Raw genomic sequence first — 13,421 nt, forward strand, 5'->3', positions numbered from 1 at the left:
CTCATCTGCCAATTACACAGGGTAACTAACATACCAGCACCTAAAATTTACTGAGAAGACAGGATCAGGACAAGAATGGTTTGGGCACCTAGTGTTCGTAACAGAAGAAAACTGACCCTCTGAATCTTACACCATTTAGACATTCAAAGGGAAAAAATAATCAAGACAGTCTAACATCTATGCTTAGAGCCGGCTGCTTGCATGTATGCACACAGTATCGAATTGCACAGATGTGTCAAGATCAGTCTGAAGAAGTGACAGTGTAACTGTCCTTCAGCTTAATGTTACATAGCAACATTTCCACAAGACAGTGTTTCCTAGATCTTGACACTGTTGTCACATGGGCATTGTAGGTGAAAACTTCCATACATGCTTGTAAACTACCTTCCAAAAAAAACCCAGCTGTTGCTAGAAGCTTGCAGGCATCCCATGGAGAAATACCTCAGCAACCATACTGAAGAGCACTGAGATAATTTAAAAAACAAACTTTTGAGAGAAGGAGCAGGTGTGGCAGTCTGAAGTCATATAGCAAAGAACACAGTCTGGGTAGGAAAAAAAGAAAAATTGAGGCCAAGTTCCAGTTAGCAGATAAAACACAAAATTGGGAAAAGAATGGCTGAAAACTCATTTTACTTCAGCCCAAAGTAGGATAAACCACCCAGGAATAAAAAACTTAAAAAAAAAAAGTATGCCTACTGAGTATACTTTGTCAAGTTAACTTATTTACAAAGCTAAAGCCAGCATATCTTCAAGAACTGCCATACTGGGAACACAAGCAAGATTAAGTAACCAAGCCCTTGTGCTACCACACAGGACATGAGACAAACCGTCCTTACAGTATAGGCTGTCACAGCTTTTACAAGCCCTTTCACTGACATAAAATTCCTATTCCTTGTGGTCTTTTAAGCCATGTGAAATAGCTCATGGCATGGTTTCTGGATAAGAGGTCATCACTTTAATTGACAAATATGTAGGTAAAATAAATTCCCCTTATGCTTTTCAGCTTGCAGTAGCCAAGAGAACGAGACACATGGAAGGACATGGTCATGCTAAGAACTAAGGGAACAACTTTCCTCCCTTCTTGGTATTTGAGACAACAGCATCAACACAGCTGTTCTTGAGTTAATGAGTCTTGCTTGCTTAAAAGCCATCTTATCAATGTAGCTGAGGAAAATGTATGATCTTTTAAAAAGCAAGAGGAACTTTATCACGCATAAGGTTTTACCAGGTTAATTCTCAGAACTACTTTGCTCACATTCTCACATGCAAATTAAAAGCTGCAGAACAATACAGCTTTATGGAGGTTTTCTGGCCACGTATTGCTGTTAATTAGTGCCAGCACAGACACTGCAGCTCAAAGACAGATTCCTTTGCACAAGCTTCCTTCAGCAGAAGGGAAAAAATATGCCTAATTCCCACTTACTGCCAGCATAAAAGCTTAGCAAACAGGAATGCAAACTTTGATATGAAAATATTGCTAAAAAACTATCAATATTAAAAGGACATAAAAGCTGGGCATGATATCTGCTTAAGAATCCTAAATGTTCTCTGCTGGCCATTAGGCAATTGTAACAATCTTCCCTAACCATTTCTTTGGCTAACTACTTATACCAGTCAGATGCCACTTCATAAACCTGAGGCAAGAGATTTGCACAGCTGCATTTTTAAAGACACTAGCACATACTGCTAGGAGCATTTCGGAACTGTGTGAGACTGCACAAAACATTATGAAAATGAATTTTCCAGCTTGATTTGCAACTGCAAGTGAAATACAATTAATACACCTGCATTTGTAAATGCATAATAGAAACATCATTCTTCACAAAAGAATTTGAGGTATTTTATCTATATAGCAATCTTTATTCCAAAGTGGCATTTATTACAAAAATGTAAAAATCCAGCTAAACCAGAAACATTGAGATTATTTTCCTGGACTATCAAGTCCATGGATCTTTGTCCCTGTATCCTTTTCCTCACAATATTTTCCCCACTTCCAGTCTGATTACACAGGTGCAAATATGCCTAAATGGCCTGGAATAGATAAATACATTGAGAAAGGCAAAAGCTGTAAAGCTAAATGCATGCAACAAATTCTATGAGGAAGAAACCCTCAAAAATAAACATAATTGTAAAGTAGAAATAATCTGCAGGTATCCAGGGATTTGCTCAGTCATCCTTGTCTTTTGCTCCGTGTTTCAGGATGCGTGTGAATTCAATGTAGTTGAAATTCCCCTTTTTGTCGATGGGTGCCTCTCTGTACAGCTCATCTACCTCTTCATCTGTGAACCTGTCTCCCATTGTCGTCAGCAGCTCTCGCAGGTAGTCCTCCTGGATGAACCCTAGAACACCGCGTAAGAGGACATAAGAAAAAGGAGTTTTTACATGTATCTGCTAACAGATGGATGATAATTTCTAGTTGAAACAAAGAATTCAAAGAAAGAGACCTACAGTCTTTGTTGCCAAATGAAAACAAAGCCATGAAAGCCTATTAGTATAATTGCCAAATAATTACAAGCATTCAATCAAGTCAAGCCTTTTAGTTAATTTGCATGGTTTTTACTTTACTAACCAGGTAAAGGCCATTGTATGATTTGCCTGTGTTGCTTCAAAGCATATACAAATTTGTCAGTGTACATATTGGACCTTGTCCCAACAGCAGGGCTATACTCCCGGTAGTACTGACAGCCTTCTAACAACTGTATATTGTACACTAAGGGGATCTGTTTCTCTTGAACATTGGTAGTCAAGTTCCATCATTATTTTTTTCCAGTGGCTTTCATTAGGAATGTTCAACAAGTGCATGAAACACAGGGATGTTTGAAGTATTTCAAAGATTTTTAAATTGATCTTAAATCAGTGACAAAACTCAGATTTACTAGACTGGTTGCAAAGATTACATTTTTGGCACTGTTTATTAAACAGGCAGCCTTCTATAACTTGTGATTCCTTCTGTCAGCACTCTTGTGAGTCACGCAAGGTTTTTCCTGTATTAATTTTCTTATCCTTTAAGTGCAGCTTAACAGAGGGAAGGTGGATACAAGTTGCTGACAGAAAACAAGTTCTTCATAAAAGCACAACAGCTTTGAAGACAAGGATTCCCCTTACAAAAGTTGCCCAGAAGCTGAATTTTAAGTTAGGAAAAATTTAAGACCCTGGTTCCCAATCAACATCTTTTTTTTTGCTTTCTCCCGTCTTGAACAACAGAATCGAAGTGCCAGAAGTTTGATATTTCAACTTTTATAGCGTTTGAAAAGGTAATTTCAGCTGCTGAGGATATGTGGCATGATTTTTAATTTGCAGAAATCAGAATTTTCAGAGTTAAAAAATTCATCGCCGCTTCTATGAATACAAGTATTTATTGTTACAAAAGTAAGTAGAAATAATACATGTACACTGTTATTTCACCCACATACCTGTTGCTTCTTCATCAAAGCAAGCAAAAGCATTCCTGATTACATCCTCCGGATCAGTGCCATTTAACTTCTCACCAAACATTGTGAGGAACATTGTGAAGTTTATGGGGCCTGGAGCCTCATTCATCATGGCATCTAGGTATTCATCTGTTGGATTCTTTCCTACAAATACAGGGATTTGTACTTAGTTTAGCTTTCAAACTAAAAGGAAAAGTAATCTGAATAGCGTAATACAAACTGAGACACCTCTCATAACCTCTCCCAAACTCAATATTTTAATTTGAACAGCACAAATTTGCTTGGCAACTGTAAACAGAAAAGTGACATTACCGAGGGAGGCGAGCATATCATGCAAGTCCTCTTTGTCAATGAAGCCATCCCTGTTCTGGTCGATCATGTTGAAGGCCTCCTTGAATTCTTGAATCTGCGACTGATCAAACATTGCAAATACATTGGAAGTGGCACGCTGAGGGCGCTTCTTGGTGGTCTTCGTCTTTGCCCTTTTACTAGACATGTTGGCTGTTGGTTCTAGGGAGACAGAAACATATCCAAGATTTAGCCTTATTTAATAAGATTTCAAGTCCTTGGGGGAGAGATGGATAAAGGAGTATCAGATTCCATGTTATAAGCAAATACCCCAAAGTACACATTTATTTTACTATCTCCTGCTCTATTTTCTTTCATCTGGATTTCACTTGCTCTTAAGAATAATGTCTTTCAGGATTCAGGGACTGGCACTGTAGGCCAACAGCAGGCTATATTAAAAACCAAATCAAATCATAGTTCTTTAAATGAAACTCACACTATGCTTATATTGCTGATTCAATACTCTGTCTGCATCTTCCACAAATTAAGATGACTACATACTCAGCAGTTTAGGAGGCACTGTTGACCTACCACGTAGAAGGATACAGGCTGCTAACCTAGCATAGTATGTAGTGGTTAAACTAATCACGCAGTATGCTAAATTAACATTTGGGAGGGAAAAAAAAAAAAAAAGTATTTTAGGCTCTGAATAGCATTTTGTTAGAATAGCTGCTGTTAAAAGTGCAGTAGGTCTCGGGACACAGAATGACCCTGAAGAGAGCCTAACGTTTTTTGTGAAGATCATTGGATGGGGCTGGGAGAGAGATCTGCCAAAGCACTCCTACTAGAGTGCTCTCATCAAAGTCAACTAGAGGATTGTGTGTGTTAGAAAAAGGACACTGACATGGTTCAAAAGCACCGCATTGCTATTCTCTTACACAGTGGAACTATTACACAATACATATGCAAATGCAAGCATACTCTTTTTAAAATTTAACTAATGACATAATAGTTCTAAAAATCTGAAGATTGTTTCCTTTAAATTATCAACCTTTTAAAACATTTATATATTCTCATAGAACCTTTATATAGTTTCATGTATCACAAATATACTAATTTAATTGTTTCCTTTGAGTTGTCAAATGAAGAAATAAACGTGGTAGTTTACATGTTATAACACTAATATAATCAGGGTAGAAGCGAGGCTTTCAAGTTAACTGCTTCTTTTTAGCTGGGAAGATACATTTAGTGTTCAACTATGGTTGACGGTACAAACACAAAAAGCTGAGTCATTCACTGAAATGCAAACACAAAGACCTCAACATTGCTATTGGATCAAAGTAAGGTAGACCCTGTTTAATGTTGTTTCTAAAAGTCTTGTACACCTCTATGCTTTAGTTTTATCTAATGCAAGCAATCCATGCTGCTATAATTCTTTATTATGCCCCAACCAAATGGTATGCAAACCAGATTCCTTCCACCCTTGATTTTGAATTTTACAGAAAGCCCCTGCAGCAAGTGTCCTGAAAGAGGACAAATTCAAGCTTCACCTGTAGTCCCAAGAATGCCAACATTTTGAAATTTACACTAAATATTAATTTTATGGCTTAAAAAAAAAATCTGGTCAGAAATGCAATTCTAATCAGAGTCACAGCACAGTTCTAATGGTTTCTCAGATAGTTTGCTGAAAGTTACTCTATTTTCTGTTAGACTCCTGAAAAGCAAAACTGAAGTCACTAACTTGGATTCATCCTTAAAAAAAGGCAGTAAAATTAAGCAAAGTAACTCCCTTACGTGGTCAACCAATCCAACATTCAGGCAAAAAGCAGTTAGGTTTTTTGTTTTTAATTAAAGGAAAGACATTTTACCTTGCTTTGTATCAGATACATGACACGCTGTACCAAGCATCTGGATCATAAAAGGATATTCCATGGTTACGTCCTTCTCAGTCTGTCTACAAAGAACGTTACTGATTTCCCCTGCCAATTCCACACTTTTAAATACTACGTGCATATACAACGTTCTTCTGACGTATATAAAAAAAAAAAATTGTCCCGAACTAAAAATAGCGTATGAAATGCAACTGCGCATCATTCAGCATTCACTAACCACAAGCTATCTGAGATGTTTGGCCTCCAACAACACCTCAACAAATAAATATGAACTCCTGACATCTAGATATTTATTAAGACAGCTGACAATAAAGGTAGTTTGCTTTCAAGCTGCAGTCAAGGGTTCTGTATAACTTTCAGTCTTGTTTCCTCTGGAAAAACACTCATACAAGTTACTGTTAAACTCTGAATTATTGATTAAAAGTTCCACTACCCAGAATAGAGTGAAACAATATCTGTTAATAACTGTTCTCTGAAATAATTCATAGTTTTCAGGATATGGCCTATTCAGAGTAACCTAATAAGTTTACTTTGCATGTGCTGCAAGGCAGTGCTGCCAGCAAGCTACTACCTGCAATTCTCTCAGGTATAATTCAATCCTAATCGAGAGGCGGTAACAAAAGCAGACTACTGCTCACTGGAGCTACACATAGTGGGAAGAGAGCCCATTTCTTTCTAATTCTGTTCAGAAGATTGCCATATCAGAATATTGTACTAGAGAAGATGAAAAATTTGCCAATGCTTGCATTACTATTTTCTAAGTTTCTCTAAACTGGGCTTGGGAGGCAGACATACAGAATACAGAAGGCACGGCTCTTTCACTTGAAGGGACCTGTCAGCCTGCATATAGAGAAACATTAGGTCTCACAAGACCATAGTGCCTTTCATCCCAAGTTTGGTGCAGCTATGCCTGAAATGGTAAAAAAACTGGCTGCATGGCCAGGCCCAAGAGTTGTGGTGAATGGAGTTAAATCCAGTTGGCGGCCAGTCACAAGTGGTGTCCCCCAGGACTCAGTATTGGGGCCAGTTCTGTTTAATATCTTTATCAATGATCTGGACAAAGGGATTGAGTGCACCCTCAGTAAGTTTGCAGATGACACCAAGTTGTGTAGGAGTGTTGATCTGCTTGAGGGTAGGAAGGCTCTGCAGAGGGACCTGGCCAGGCTGGATCAATGGGCCGAGGCCAATTGTATGAGGGGCAACAAGGCTAAGTGCAAGGTCCTGCACTTGGGTCACAACAACCCCATGCAATGCTACAGGCCTGGGGAAGAGTGCCTGGAAAGCTGCCTGGCAGAGAAGGACCTGTTGGTCAACAGCCAGCTGAATATGAGCCAGCAGTGTGCCCAGGTGGCCAAGAAAGCCAATGGCATCCTGGCTTGTATCAGAAATAGTGTGGCCAGCAGGACTAGGGAAGTGATCGTGCCCCTGTACTCAGCACTGATGAGGCCGCACCTCGAATACTGTGTTCAGTCTTGGGCCCCTCACTACAAGAGAGACATTGAGGTGCTGGAGCATGTCCAAAGAAGGGCAATGAAGCTGGTGAGGGGTCTGGAGCAGAAGTCTTCTGAGGAGCAGCTGAGGGAACTGGGGTTGTTTAGCCTGGAGAAAAGGAGGCTGAGGGGAGACCTTATTGCTCTCTACCACTACCTGAAAGGAGGGTGTAGAGAGGTGGGGGTTGGTCTCTTCTCCAAAGTAACAAGAGATAGGACAAGAGGAGATGGCCTCAACTTGTGCCAGGGGAGGTTTAGACTGGATATTAGGAAAAACTTCTTCCGCAAAAGGGTTGCCAAGCATTGGAACAGGCTGCCCAGGGAAGTGGTTGAGTCACCATCCCTGGAGGTATTTAAAAGGCTTATAGATGTGGTGCTTAGGGACATGGTTTAGTGGTGGACTTGACAGTGTTAGGCTTGCAGTTGGAGTCAATGATCTTAAAGGTCTTTTCCAACCTAAATGATTCTATGAAACACTGCACTCAGCTCTGGAAAACTCTATTAGAAAGAGGGTGATAAATTGGAACATGTTCAGAAAAAACAAGGACATCAATCCAGTTAGCCAAAGAGATCAATTTATGATGAAAAAGTTCCAAGTGTTTACACTTAGTGGCATCTCTCCATATACAACAGTGAATGATACAACGAGCAAGAACTAGCCTCATTTCAGTCAAGCACTGGACCTGCTAATTTTAGAGAAAATAGGATTTAATCTGATAAATCCACCAGGTCATTTCTTTTTTTTTTTTTTTAAAAATCATGCTTTTATAATTCAAATAGGGTAAGTATAGGCTGAAAACAGAAGAATTTCAGTAGATAAAAAGTGGAAATACTTCACATTAGACAGTACAAGTCATGACAGGCAGACTGAGTCTGTTGTTTCATGCTATGATGCACTGAATGGTCTGGGCCTTGTTTTGGATACTGTTCAAGAAACTTCTAAAGTAAGATCTTGCCTGTAAGACTTACCATAAGATACTTCCAAAAACATAACCTTTATTTAGGAGATTTTAAGATATTAAAAAAAATGAATAAATTGCACCCACGGGACTAAAGAGGTAGTAATAGCACTGTGCTCCTCTGTGCTGCTTGTACATGTACATTCATTTGCTTAGTCGAGCAATAGCAATGGATATCAAACTACAGAAACACAGAAAGTCGTCTTATGCTCCTTACCCCGGGAAAAAGATAAACCCTACAATGCGACAAAACTGCGCAACTAGAGAGCTTGAGCCAGACAATAAGATACGAAACTTTACAACCCGCTGATAGTGATGCAAAAGTTTGATCTGTTTAGAGGCAGTGACCAAAAGTTACGCTTCAGAGAACATGTTTCAACAGTGGTTTTATAGTGACGGTGAATGTCTATTACTCAAAATTTAAAAACAAAAACATCAAAACCAAACCACACCACAACACAGAAAACACACCCAAGAAAGTCTCTACGTAAAATTTAGTACCGAATATTTTATTTTAACACTGCCAATTATTTGGGAACTTTATTAAACTAAGATATAAAATAGCCACCTTCTCTTAAATAATCAAATTCAAAAGTCAGCCTCAAAGCTAAATGCCAAGTTCTTTCCATGTAATCAATTTATAGCATCAGGTACCACCACTCATCCATCACAGTCTGGGTGGCAGCAGGAAGACGTAAGACCAAGGCACTCCAGCAGATCTGTGGCAAAGCTCAATAAAGAGCAGATTACACTTCGAAAAAAAAATCTCACCTAGTCTTGAAAGCCATCTTAATAGACTCCTCATTAATAAGTTTTCCTAAACCCTTGTACAGGAGTCAAACCTACCTCAAAATCTAGTTTTTGTGACTCAACAAGGCCTCTGTCTGCAAGTTAGAGAGTGGAAACCGCTATGAACTGTCCCTAATAGCTTTGTTGCGGCCGTAATTATTTCAAAACGTAAGCAGGAAAGGATAGACTCACGACCTCTCCTGCTATCTCAACCTCTTCCAGCCGCAGGAGCTTTCTCTCAGACCAGCCCTTCCCCTGCTCTAGCGATGGTGAGGAAACGGCCGGAGCGGGTCGATGCGGCCGGAAGGCAGCTGATCCCTTCCGACAGAGTGCTAGAGCCAACGGGCGCTGCTGCCTCTGCCCGCGGTAACGGCCCACCGCCCGGCTCGCAGGGCAGGCCGCGGGCCACCACCAAGGCGGTGAACCCCCCTCCAGCCCCGGCCGCGCAGGGCGGCTCCCCGCTGACGGGCGCGGGCTGCGACCGGCGCCCCGCTGAGGGAGAGCCGCGAGCCCCGCGCCACGCACGGCTCCAGCCGGGCCCGGCAGCGGCGAGGCGAGGGCCGAGGGGGGCTGCCCCCCAGGCGGGTGACGCCGCAAGCGACCCCCGGCCCGGCGCCGGCCCGGCTCCTCAGGCGGCCCCGCCCCGCGCGCTGCCCCGGGCCCGCCGCACCCCTCACCTCCCCCCGGCTCCAGGCCCCGCGGGCGGTCGCTGAGGCCCCCTCAGCGCTGGCGGCGGCCCCGCCTCACCTGGCGGCTGCGGGAGAGGGTCCTCGTCCGAGCGCGGCGGAGAGCGGCTGCGGCGGCAACGGCACTTCCGGAGAGCGAGCAGCCGCCGCCCCGCCGGCGCAGAGGAAGGAAGGCGTGGGCGAGACCATCCGCGCGGGGAGGGATGGCGACGAGGCTGGTCGCTTCGGCGGCGAGGCGGCACAAACCGCGCAAGGGGAGGGTGCCGACGGTGATTACGGGTGTTGCGTTTCCCTTCGGGGTCTCTCTGCCCTCCCCAGGAGGATGGGGTCAAAGCTCTGGGCTCGGCCTCTCTCCCGTTCCCCCCCGGCGGAGCGGAGCGTTGGTGCAGCGCGGTGCGGTCACCACATTCCAGGGGCGGGGGGCGGAGGGAGCGCGTGTCTGCCCTTGTAAGGCAACGGCGGGAGTTTCCTGCTCGCCCGGCTCGCGGCGACGGGCGGGGCGGGGCCTTATCTCCTCGCCCCGCCCCGCGGCCGGCGCGGTTCCGGCGGGCGGGTTCTGTCTCCCCGCCCGGTGCCAGGCGCCGGTCCCGGCCAGCCCGGGGGCCGCACGTCCCTCCCGCCTTCCGTCGCCTCGCACCGGCCGCACAACTACCGTTCCCAGCCGCCTGTGCCGCCTTTCCACGGGGCTCTTTTTAACTAGAGTTACAAGTGGCTCATAAATCGTCCCCGGCCTCAGCTGTTCCCGTTTTCTGACAAAACTGAATCATGTTCCCCCTTGTCTTTGAACACCCCGGACGGCGTGGTGGTGTGGGGGAGCCGGCAACCGACCCCAGAAAACGTAAAAATACATTTTATTACGCTGTCGTGCGCTCTGAGGAGGTGCTATGTTGCAACAACGGAAGGAGCGGATCCATCTGGAAGACTGGTTTTAACAAGTTAATTCCTTGCCTATCTTGGGTTCGGAGACAATACGTCAGGCTGCGTGTCTGGCCTGGTTTCCTAAGTAAAAGGGCTTATGCTGGTTTGTTGCCTGTGTGTCATCCCATCCTGGAATAACTTTTAGCTGCCTCGCCCGACACCAGCAGGTGTAACAGGCGGCCAGAGGTCTCAGGTATACTCAATTCTCACATGGTTTGTGAAAACGGTGAGAGATTACCTGTATTTCTGACTTTAATGAGGGAAATAAATTTAATGGCGTGACTGGGAGGTGCAGCAGCGGGGGACTCCCCTGGCCGGGGCGGAGAGAGGAGGGCTGGGGGAGAGAGCACGGCTCCGGGGGACGTCTCCTCCGCTCGGCTGCTGAGCACCTGCTGGGTCAAGGAAAGCTCCTCGCACGGTTTTGCCCATCGCTGGTGCTGCCGGCGGGTGTTTCTTATTTATAGGGAAGCGTGGTGGTTTCTGTCACGGCTCCCGCCTTTCTCTCGTGCGCTGGCGGGATGCTGCAGGCCGCCCGCTTGGGATGAGTCTTCTGCATCGTAACAGGCAGTACCTGACCCCGAGCACTGAGCGACTACGCCGTGGAAGCTGAGACAACCTTTCCTCTCGTGGTCCGGAAATATGTTGTTCCTCGTGCTGCATACAAAAGTCATGCCTGTTCTGAACCACTTTTTGCAATCTTTGTTTCTTATGTTTCTAGAGTCCAGTACTTCTACTGCTGAAGCCAGTGGCAAAATTGATGTGTAATTTAGCAGAGTCAGCCTTGATAAGAGCAGGAAGGGGAATCTTTATCTATATTAGAGGTTGTATTATTATCGAACAATGAAATGAATAATATACGATAACAATGATTTCCTAATTTTTTCCTTCAAAACTTGATACAATATTAACTCAATGATTTATACTTATTTTAATGATCTATTCTAAAATAATTTTTTAGCTTACCCAAAATTGAAATAATGAAAAATATACGAATAAAGGAACAATCAAAGGCTAAAATGTGAACAATAAATATGTAGGAAGACCTGTCAGAACGAGCCTTCATACCTGGGATCTGTGTCTGACACGTCTGGATATGAGTAGCTGCCAGGTTTAATATTTAACCTAATGAGCAATACTTAATATATTGACTAACCATGGAGGACTTTAGCCTATACTCTAAATCACCATAGCTGAGTTTACCTTATTGCCCATTGACCTTTCGCAAGATTTTTTTTTCTGAATCATTTCTTAATGGGAAAAGGTGTGCAACCTTTTATTTTGAGAATTAGGGAGAAATTTAGAGACTCACTAGATTTCAGGCATCTTTAAGAAATACAGATGGCAGTAATATTGATTCATGAAGAGCAATCCCATTTGCAGAAAAAATAATTGACCAGTTATAAAACCCCACATGATTCGTAACATTCTTCTTCGTTAGCTCTCATTAAACTTCTTTAGACAGTATAAAAGCATCATGAGTTCCACTTTACAGATGGTGAAATTGAAGCACAGGTGAGCTAAACAACCAGTGATACATAAAAGCTGCAGGTGGGAATGTAAAAGGGTATTCTATAAGTAGTTTCAGAGTCTACCTTCAATGGGATTTAGAAGCTTGCACACTTCCAAAACACCTATGAACCTCCGATCTTTGGGCACCTAAATAACTTTAAAGTGACTTACCTGCTGGTTCCTCAGAGGCCAGAGGTCCCTAAAGGAAGAAATTTTCCAAGGCTGCTTGTAAACTCTCAGTCTTGAATATATGCTAGATTTAGGCTAATCCTTCTGGGTTGGTGTCTCTTTTGTATGCATGGATAGTCTCACTGCAGTAAATACACTATTAACAGAGCAACCAGGCTCCTCTCTTGGCTAGCAGGCAATCTGCCCAGGAACTCCTCTGTGGTGGCTTGTTTGGGGAAGGGTCTGCCTTCCTGGGCTTGCCTGGTCACTGGCATCACCGCGTTTTGCATCTTCCATGTCTTTTAATGCTCCACTGTTGTAAGGATCTCCACTGCTGCTTTCTATATACTTTTGGGGAACTCCTCACTCTCAATAATACCTTATTCTGCATGTAGGTTGGTATTTTCCACATATATACAATATGATTCCCCTCCACGGAAAGGATCATATTGCAATCCAGGCTGGCAATGGCAGCCTAAAATGAATTATACCAATTTACCAAGAAGAGTCTGCAGCCAGCAAAATCCTGGCCATACAGAGGTAAAGGGCCAGAATGTCACACCTCTTCATCAGTGTGAGGATCTATTTTACTGGGAGAAGTATACTTTAATGAACTGCATACTTTAATGAAGCTCATGCTGCATAAAAAAAACCCAAACAAACAACTCAGTGGGACCTAGAACATTCAAAGAAATCAAAGCTGAGCACTGTCCTCAAGTAGATGATTTACCTACTCTAACCATATGTCAAATTTAGCAATTTCTCTAATGCTTTTCAAATGTTTTATTACCTTGGTCTAGAAATGAAACAATTACCAAAGTAGTTACATAATAATAATAACAATAACAAAATATAACAACAACAACTTAATACATTTGCAACAAAGGTCAGGAGAATATATTATTTTATGGTATTCAGTTACATAAACAATAGTATAGTCGGACTACTAAATAAAATAAACCAAGGAAGCCGGATTATAGTTACATTCTGGGAATCGCCAATACTTACAGTCAGGAAAGAAGGACCATGCTTTAACTTGTTACCAATTCCAGCAATCAACGCACATCTTCCACACTGCCGTGAATAACATGAGTTTACTTAAACCGTGCAACTCGGGCTGATACCAGCACGTGGAAGGCGGATGCCACACCGCGGGCCTGGCAGCGCTGCTCCTAGGGCACTCCTCGTGCGGGACCATGGCCCTGCGCCTCACTGACCCATGAAGATGTGCCTGCAGACAAGTCAGTGGTGCTGCTGCTTGCTGACTCGGTGCAGGCTGAGCTGCTTTACC

General features: G+C 43.3%; 2 protein-coding genes across 3 annotated transcripts in view; one reads left to right on the top strand and one right to left on the bottom strand.

The window, feature by feature from the left end:
• MYOM1 (myomesin 1) overlaps window positions 1-13,421 on the top strand; it is a 116,219-nt gene that overhangs the window by 8,997 nt on the left and 93,801 nt on the right. The window lies entirely within an intron of this gene.
• Window positions 1,831-9,831, bottom strand: LOC142406049 (myosin regulatory light chain 2, smooth muscle minor isoform). Of its 2 annotated transcripts, none has more exons than XM_075494426.1 (4): window positions 9,597-9,831; window positions 3,744-3,941; window positions 3,414-3,575; window positions 1,831-2,339 (listed from the first exon to the last, which is right to left on the bottom strand). In XM_075494426.1, exons 2-4 carry the CDS (start codon window positions 3,925-3,927, stop codon window positions 2,167-2,169), a joined length of 519 nt encoding a protein of 172 aa, XP_075350541.1. In that variant the 5' UTR covers window positions 3,928-3,941; window positions 9,597-9,831; the 3' UTR covers window positions 1,831-2,166. The 2 variants fall into 2 exon arrangements, with proteins under 2 accessions (XP_075350541.1, XP_075350539.1); XM_075494424.1 differs by lacking the exon at window positions 9,597-9,831 and adding an exon at window positions 5,588-5,747.

Source organism: Mycteria americana, chromosome 2 (assembly GCF_035582795.1).
Source record: "Mycteria americana isolate JAX WOST 10 ecotype Jacksonville Zoo and Gardens chromosome 2, USCA_MyAme_1.0, whole genome shotgun sequence".
Classification (NCBI taxonomy): domain Eukaryota; kingdom Metazoa; phylum Chordata; class Aves; order Ciconiiformes; family Ciconiidae; genus Mycteria; species Mycteria americana.

Excerpts from the sequence above, each read along its gene's own strand:
- LOC142406049 (XM_075494424.1), bottom strand. The coding sequence starts at position 5,732 with ATGCACGTAGTATTTAAAAGTGTGGAATTGGCAGGGGAAATCAGTAAC. Across the intron at positions 3,576-3,743 it reads TGATATGCTCGCCTCCCTCG|GAAAGAATCCAACAGATGAA; the intron begins GTAATGTCACTT and ends CTGTATTTGTAG. Across the intron at positions 2,340-3,413 it reads CTTTGATGAAGAAGCAACAG|GGTTCATCCAGGAGGACTAC; the intron begins GTATGTGGGTGA and ends GCGGTGTTCTAG.